The sequence below is a fragment of the Callospermophilus lateralis genome, chromosome 18 (assembly GCF_048772815.1).
Source record: "Callospermophilus lateralis isolate mCalLat2 chromosome 18, mCalLat2.hap1, whole genome shotgun sequence".
Classification (NCBI taxonomy): Eukaryota; Metazoa; Chordata; class Mammalia; order Rodentia; family Sciuridae; genus Callospermophilus; species Callospermophilus lateralis.
In genome coordinates this window covers 8,220,069-8,227,921 of record NC_135322.1, presented here as the reverse complement: position 1 = coordinate 8,227,921, position 7,853 = coordinate 8,220,069, and the positions used below count along the sequence as shown (strand labels likewise).

At 55.1% G+C, this 7,853-nt stretch overlaps 1 protein-coding gene across 7 annotated transcripts in view; it reads right to left on the bottom strand.

Moving 5' to 3' along the window:
• Positions 1–1,592: 1,592 nt before the first annotated feature.
• The window catches only part of Lig1 (DNA ligase 1), a 33,516-nt gene continuing 27,255 nt past the window's right edge, over positions 1,593–7,853 (bottom strand). For 6 of the 7 annotated variants that reach the window (XM_076839706.1, XM_076839711.1, XM_076839710.1 and 3 more), the window contains 7 exons: positions 6,729–6,873; positions 6,549–6,631; positions 5,333–5,485; positions 3,587–3,640; positions 2,811–2,954; positions 1,852–1,944; positions 1,593–1,714 (listed from right to left, as the gene is read on the bottom strand). In XM_076839706.1, the coding sequence (XP_076695821.1) occupies positions 1,631–1,714; positions 1,852–1,944; positions 2,811–2,954; positions 3,587–3,640; positions 5,333–5,485; positions 6,549–6,631; positions 6,729–6,873 (756 nt within the window). In that variant the 3' untranslated portion in view covers positions 1,593–1,630. Of the gene's footprint in view, positions 1,715–1,851; positions 1,945–2,810; positions 2,955–3,586; positions 3,641–4,509; positions 5,486–6,548; positions 6,632–6,728; positions 6,874–7,853 lie in introns of those variants that run through there. The other variant, XR_013089364.1, reaches the window with a different exon arrangement.

Below are 7,853 nucleotides of genomic sequence, written 5' to 3'. Positions count from 1 at the left end.
AGCCCAGCTCATCGGCACCCTACCCTGGTGAGTGGTGACAATCCTTAAGGGACAAAGAGGATCCCATTCTGGAGGGAGATGGTCTCCACTGCTCCCCCACCTCTAGGCTAGGCTCCTGCCTTTAGTGAGCACATGAGCAAGATCTCTCCCCTCCAGACCTGATCACTTCACATCATGCCATGGCATAAGGTCCCACATCCTCACAGGTGCACTCAAGGCTCTCCATGGCAGAGACCATGGGCCTGGAGCAGACAGCCCAGGCAAATCCTGGCCGTTTCCCAAATAGTGACACAGGGAAAGCAACTCCCCGCAAGCCTCAGTGTCCCGACCTATTAAATGGAGATATGGATGTACCCACCTTGCAGGGCTGTTGTTAGTGAGAAGAGTGCAGGAGCTGACAGGCCAGGCAGGAAGGCTCTCTAGAGCATCCAGGCCAAGGACCCTGCTGAGCTCCTCGGCCCCAAGCCCTCCTCTCCCTGCCTCACTAACCATCACAGCAGCCCTGAGGGTGCCTCCAACTGCAGCAAGCAGGACCCACCCGAGAGCTGCCTAACAATGGGGAACTTCCTTGTCCCTCAGCTTGGAGGCCACAGAGAGGCCCCAGGTGTGCAGATCTGGGCCCTGCTCCACCTTCCTCCAGTTGGTGACCACAAGTCAGCTGCAAGTCCCCCGGAAGGTGCCAGGCTGCAGTTCTCAGAAAACAAGCTTTTGCAAAAGATTCCTCCCACTAGACCCAAGATACTCCCACTGCACTGACCAAAGTCCCACTGCTGGTCTGTGTCACCGAAGCCTTGTGGAACTGCACAGGGCCACCATGACCAGCTCCAAGTGTCTATACACAGGCCAGGGGCCCCTACGCTTGAAGCACACAGCAGTGGTGGGAGGATGGGGAAACTGGGGTGACCAGCAGCCTAGCAACAATGCCCGGCTCTCACTCAGTCATGATCTCCTGAGCAGCTAGGATATGCCAGGCTCCAAGCCTGGGTCCAGGGCATAACAGCCAGAACAGGAGTGGTCACTGCTTGCTCTGGTGGGGTGCCTGGAACACTGTGTAGTGCATCTGAAATGACACTTAGTCCCCAGATGGGGGTGCAGAACTGGAAGCCACACACTGACCACTGAACTTACTGTCTCCCAGGAAGATGGGACCTCATTAGAAAGGGCCCTGGGTAAATCACTGATGTCTGCACACAGGGCTTAGGATGGGGACCACCAGCTGGATTGCTTGGAGATCCAACAAGCTAACATAAACTGTCATAGTCAAAATGAAATATTTGAGTCCTTGATTGCACTGTCCCCATGTGGAGAACTCAATGGCCACAGGTGACTATTAGCTGTCACCATATGACATAGAGAACAAAAACTCCACTAGCTCTATGGAGGGTCCTGTGGGACAGCATGGGCTCCCAGTCCCCATAGTATTCTTCAATGCCCAGTGTGAGAGCCCAGAGCCCAGCATGGCCTTTGTCACACACCAAGAGTTTGGTAATTATTTATTGAAAGAAATAACAGAATGAATCCCAGACCCAGTATAACAACCCCCACCCCACCCACCCCACCCCCCCCACCAGAGTGCGAAAGCAGACCTGCTCCACCCTGCGCTCCTCCCCAGCCCCGGGGAGGCCAGGCCTTAGTAGAAATCTTCAGGGTTGGAGTCTGAGTCTGTGTCATGTTGATTCTGAATCTGACTTTGCTTCAGGTATAGAGAGGCCACCTGAGGAGGGGGCAGGGGTGGGTCAGCAACTCCCTGCTGCCCCACCTCTGCAGGACTCCAAGCCAGTCAACTCCCTAAGAGGCTGGTCTGGCCACACGAGCCCACCCTAGGCAAACCCCATCTTCCAAGGGTCTCACCTGGGCACTGGTGGTGGCTTCCTCTGGCTGCTTGTCTTCACGGACACGAATAAACCGAGGGAAGCGAAGGGAGATGCCCTTCTCGCTGTCCACCTGGGGAGGAGGCAAGGCTCAGGTACTCTAGCCAGGGTCCTCCTCCTGCCCCGTCCTGCTACTTCCTGATCCACACAGTGGGGCTCAGCAATGGGGGACTGGGGGCACAGAGAAGCTGAGGAAGAGTCTGGATCCTGTGCCTGGTGCTTCAGAGGCACCAGCTGCCAGGCCCATGTGAGGCTCCCATTCAGCTGCTGCCCTCAGAGCCAGGTGGCCTTGGCCAGTCACCTCAGCTCTCGGAGGCACCATCTCCTGGTGTGTAAAACGGAGATATTCCTGTGGACGTTTCTGTAAGGACTATATGGGGACAAGCTGGTCACTAGCACAGTGCTGGCTGCACAGTGAGCACAGGACAGATGAAAGCTCCTTGCGTGTGTGACCAGGACACCCTGACTCAATGAGCAGCATGAGGGAGAAACTTTAAGTTTCTAACAGCAACATGCCGCTAGGTTCTGAGGATGGGACAAAACTCGCAGCACGACACTAAAGGTGAGCTTCCCTGCACTAAGGGTAAGGGACGTGGTCACACTGCAACCACCGCTGGTTCTGAGGGCAGAACCCAGGGAGCAACAGCGCCCCTGGGATCTACACTCAGCACTGTGAGAACCCGGGAGAGGAAGCAACTGCAGGCCTGAAAGGAGATGCCTGGGGATGGACTGAGTGTCCACGCAGAACACAAAGTTGCCATAAGGACCACGACCCTAACAGAGCAAGGTCACTTCTCTTTCTACCACCTGAGAATCTTTTTTTACAGAAATGATTTCCAACCTCAATACTGGACACCCCAATACTCTAAAGCTTTCTTAACCATCAGGTGGGAGAGCAGATGTGGCCAGACCCACTCTCGCCCAGGCCCCTGTACTCACCAGGCCCCGGGCAGCGGGGTAGATGGGGGAGAGGGAGAGGTCCGCACACTTCACTTCCCACACAGCGCTGGGATCGAGCCAGTGGTCAGGGGCCACAGCACCATCAGCCCTCACATAGGGACGTGGGGTGGGCAGCACCAGGGCCTATGGCAAGCAGCAGGGAAGAGGGAGGGTCTCAGACCTCAGAGTCAGGGCCAACAGGTAGGGAGGTTAGAAAGTAGGGCAAGAGGGAAGAACAATGAAGGAGAAATGGGGAATGGAAGACAGGGAGAAACAAGACAGGACAGTAAAGAAAAAAACAGAGGCAGACACCCAGAGGGAGGGACAGACACCAGGGGGTTGGTGGGCAGGGGCCCCAAGAATGGAAGACTCAGCAGAGGACAGTGAGAAAGATCCAAAGAATGGGACAGAGATGGAACCAGGATCCAGAGACACCAATACACATCATAGAGACCCCAATTACCTGCAGCCACGACAGCACTCCCTCCCCTGGGGGCCTACCAAGCACCTCACAGAGGCCTCCCTACAGGAACCCCTGCCCTGGTTCCATGCTGCCATGAGAAAGCCACGTGTCATGCTCAGGGAGAGGAGACCTCTTGGCCAGTGTTACCAGCTGGTAACTGGCAGAGCCACACCTCGAACTTGGATATGTGGAGCTTTAAAGCCAGTCTTCCTGCTGCTGCCCTCCTTCCCAATCCCTGACCCCAAGATGTAGGAGACCGGTCACTGCACAGAGCAAGGGCTGGGAGGGCAAGGCCTGCAGTAGCGGGGCTCACCTGCAGGCTCTGATGCTGCTCTTCTAGCTCCTCATCGCTGAAGCCGGTTCCAAGCTGCAGGGAGCACATGGCAGGTCAGAAGCTGGGCTGGCCAGCTGGCCCAGCACCTCCTCCCTGTTCTGCCAGCTAAGGACTACACCTGTGCACACTGACAGCCCCCAACCTACTCTGGTTCAACCAGAGTCTACAGAATCAGGACAAAGAGGTGGGGTGATGCTGAGCACTGGCCAGCACCTGGATGGTCGGCCAGGACCCTCAAGCGGGTGCCACCTCTCATCCAGCAGGCACCCCCTCAACCACTCACTGCCCTGTGTTTGGAGGAAACGCCCTCCTCTCCTCCTCCTGGTGCTCCACCAGGTCAGGAAGTCGCTCCCCTGGGCTCACCCACATCCCACCCACCTGCAAACCAGCTGAAACCTTCCATCTTAATACTGCCCACGATTTCAACTACCAAAACAGTCAAAGCCAGCAGACAAGACAGGCACCTTTAAGCCACTGACAGAAAGTCTCCACTGGAGACTCCTGCTCCTATACTTCCCCTCTTGTCCTTATAGCAGCTACTTAAAGTATCTCTGCTTACAGGAATAATGTAAAATGGTGACAGACTGGTGCCCCAAAATATGGTGAATCATTCTGATCATTCTGTGATCATTCTGATCACTGATGTGGGCTCATGAAGTCCTAGGTGAGGCTGGCAAGAGTCTGATCATCAAACATAGGGCATGGGCTCAGGAAATGGGGCCTGGACCCTGAAGACTCTTGTGCAAGCACTAAGTCTGGTCACCATGCTACTTAAACTCATATGACAGCATCTGAAATAAAGTTAATTATTTTTTGGGTATTGGGGATTGAACTCAGGGGCACACGACCACTGAGCCACATCCCTAATCTATTTTGCATTTTATTTAGAGACAGGGTCTCACTGAGTTGCTTAGTGCCTCGCTGTTGCTGAGGCTGGTTTTGAACTCATGATCCTCCTGCCTCAGCCTCCCGTATTCTTAAGACAAAAAGAAAAAAAAATTACTTAGAAGAATCGCAACATCATAGAACATAAATGAAACACGCCCTGCCCTGCTTCTGGTGCTCGGCAGTGGGTGTCTTCCTGGGTGATATTCTGTTCTGTCTCTGTGACTAAAGACCCAAAGTCGCTGGATACAGGAAAACAGGAAATGCACAGGAAAGGCCAGTCACAATGCACACAGCTCTAAAACACTTTTTTCTAAACTTAAAGAAAAAAACCCCCACATTTCCTAAGGACAGGAGTGACTCTGACAAGAAACTTGGGCAGACAAGTTTCTGACAGTCCTGGCTGGGACTGAGAAGGCGGCCGCCCCTCCTTGACCCCAGCCTTCCTCTTGCGGCTTAGGACACGAATCCCATGATGGAACACCTGCAGCCACACTGTGACAAGGAAGCCAGAGCATATGACAAGAAGGACCATGGAGAGACAGGAGGAGCCCAGGTCCCTAAGCAGGCTGCAGAGGTGCCTGCTCCAGAGACTGCTCATTCTGTAGCGATCTCCCCGTCCTGTGCAGGATGACCTCCATTCCTTACACTCCCTCCGCACGCCTTCTAGATGAGTCTATTTTTCTATATGAAGCAAGAGTTACTCAGAGAATTAGAAAAACAAAGAATGAGGAAAACAATCATCCCCCATATGCAAGAGGTGAAAGCCTCTTGGTCCAGGTCCCCCCAGAGTCTCATCTATTGGTCTCCTGCTTCAGTGGTGGGCACCCTCCCCAGGACCTTGCATATGGCTTGCAGCTCCTCACTGTCCTCGTCATAGGCAGCCAGCAGGAAGCCCCCATACCGGCCAGCCCGCTTCCCCCGGCCCAGGTAGGCACCGATCACCACGAGGTCCAGGGTGTCACCCACGCCATCCAGATAGTCCTTCTTCAGCTGCGGAGGGGAACCAGAGGTGAGGGGGACCCAGGCACTTCAAGGCTGGAGGTTCATCAGAGGGCTGAGGAGGGCCTGGGGTATCTGGGAACTTCTGGAAAGAAGGAGTGGCCACCCCAAGGAGACATGGGAAGAGCCTCCAGGCTTGAAGCCGATGTGTGGAGGAGGGGTGGGAAGTTGGGGGGCACAGGGGGCACGGAGGCCACCTGATGCCCTCTCCCCCCAGTCCTCTCCCCAGGCGCCTGGGACCGTGGGTAGCAGAGTGCAGACCTCCCAAGACAGGAAAGGTCTGTGTGCTCACAGCTGCTTCTAGTCCAGGAGATACGCAGACCAGGGACACACAGAAACACACAGCAGCCCGGCCAGTTCAGCTCCCGCCCTGCTGCTTGGCCCCCTCCCATCCTGCCCACCTGCTCCCTTCCAGCCCCCACCGCTGCTCAGCCCCCAGCATGCCTGGCCGCAGCCAGAGGATCCACAAAAAAACCATCAGACACATGACTCCCCGTATGAAACCTCTGCTGGCTTCCCAAACCTTCAAAGGAAAATCCAATTTTTATGGCCTGAGTGGCTGTGTAACCTGGGGCCACTCTCAACTCCACCCTGCTCCCAGCATACACCTCCCACCTCAGGGCCTTTGCACCTGTGGGTCTCCTGCCCAAACATCCATGTGGCCAACCCCTTCCTGCCACCCAGGTCCCCACCCAAACACTGCTTCCACAAGGGCTTTTCTGGATGACCCAGAGGAGGCCCGTCCTCACTAGCCCTGAGGTCACTTCATTCCCTCCATATCTGGCTGACTCCCTTCCCAGGCTCCTGGCCCAATAGGGAAGCCTTCAAGGAAAGGCGGAGCCTCTTCTGGCCTCCTCCTCACAGCTCTGGGGGCTTAGGCCAGAGGATCACAGCCAACTCCTGGTGGGCTGGTCAGCCAGGAGATCTAGGGGACGTGTGACAGGGGGGATGGACAGGAGGGGACCTGGGCGCACGCATGCAGCTACAGAAACATCACTGCGTGAAACAGGGACCAGCTTCAGGCCCCGGTAGGACAGACTGGGGCAGTAATCACCTTGAGCCAGTTGTGTGACCTTTTGGCGATCTCGTAGGTGGCATCGACATCCAGGGTCTTCACCATCAACCCCTCACAGGAGTCTGAGGGAGACATGGAAGCATGGCTGGTGGGACTCCCCAACTCACCAAGGCTGGCGCAGGCTGGGGACCATGCAGGAGGGAAGAGTGGCTTCCTCACCTTTCACCGACTGCTCTAAGAACTCAGCAATCTGCTCAACGTCCTTGGTGTCCAGGGAGGTGGCAAAAACAAACTCGCCCTCTGTCTCTACAAAGTGCTCGCGGAGCAGCTGCCGGCGTCGTGACAAGGGTTCACGGACCAGGGACTAAAGAGGGGAGGGACACCATAAGCCCTGACCTTGAGGCCAAAGGGAACCACATGCACAGGTCATCAGCAGGACTCAGAATGTAAAGCATAAGCTGAGGCATCAGCAAGAGAGTGGACCCAGCTTAGAGTTGTTGGTGACCTTGGGAGCACCTGGCTAGAAGCATGGCCTAGCTAGAGCTGGAATGGACTTTATGTACCTCTTGTTAACGCCAGCCCAGTACAGCAAAGAAACCAACGGCCATAAGATTAGTAACATTGTTCCCAAGAACATGTTTTCTACATCAACACAGGATCTGGCACCTTCTTTCCAGTAAGAATCAGAGTAAATACAGTTGTCCCCTGGTATCCTTGGGGACTGGTTCTAGGACCCCTTGTAATGCAGGGAGTAGCACGAGTACACACACCTTAAATGGTCTCTCCATTAGCTACAATACCTAGGACAGTGTAAATCTAAGTGCAAGCCACGCTGTGGGGACTAGGAAATCATTACAGAAAAGCTCTGCACACATTGATTCAGATGCAATTCTTTTGGATATTTTCAATCCCAGATTGCTGGAACCCACAGTCGTGGAGCCTGAAAATACAAAGGCAACTGTGTTCCTGGCTGTGTCTGCCACAGTCATCCAGCCTTGCTGCTGTGGGGCAAAGGCAGCCGCAGACTGAAGTGCGTAAAAGGGTGAGGCTGCGCTCCAGCAGAGCCTCAGTTACAAACACAGGTGGTGGATGGGACAGACGTGGCTGTGAGCCTCCGGGCTTGGATGAGACCACATCTAGTGGTAGATGCTGCTCACTTCTGCCCTGAAATGAACTCCGGTGACTTGCTCTCTGGGCATTAGCAGACTATCCTCCCCAGGCTCTAAATTCTCCCAGGACTGGGGCCAGCCTTTTCCTTGCCCAGCATCATGTGGGTGGGAGTATCTCAGGAGAGGCAGAGGGAGAAGGCAAGAGAAAAAAGAGAGCTTTCTCCTCACTCCCACC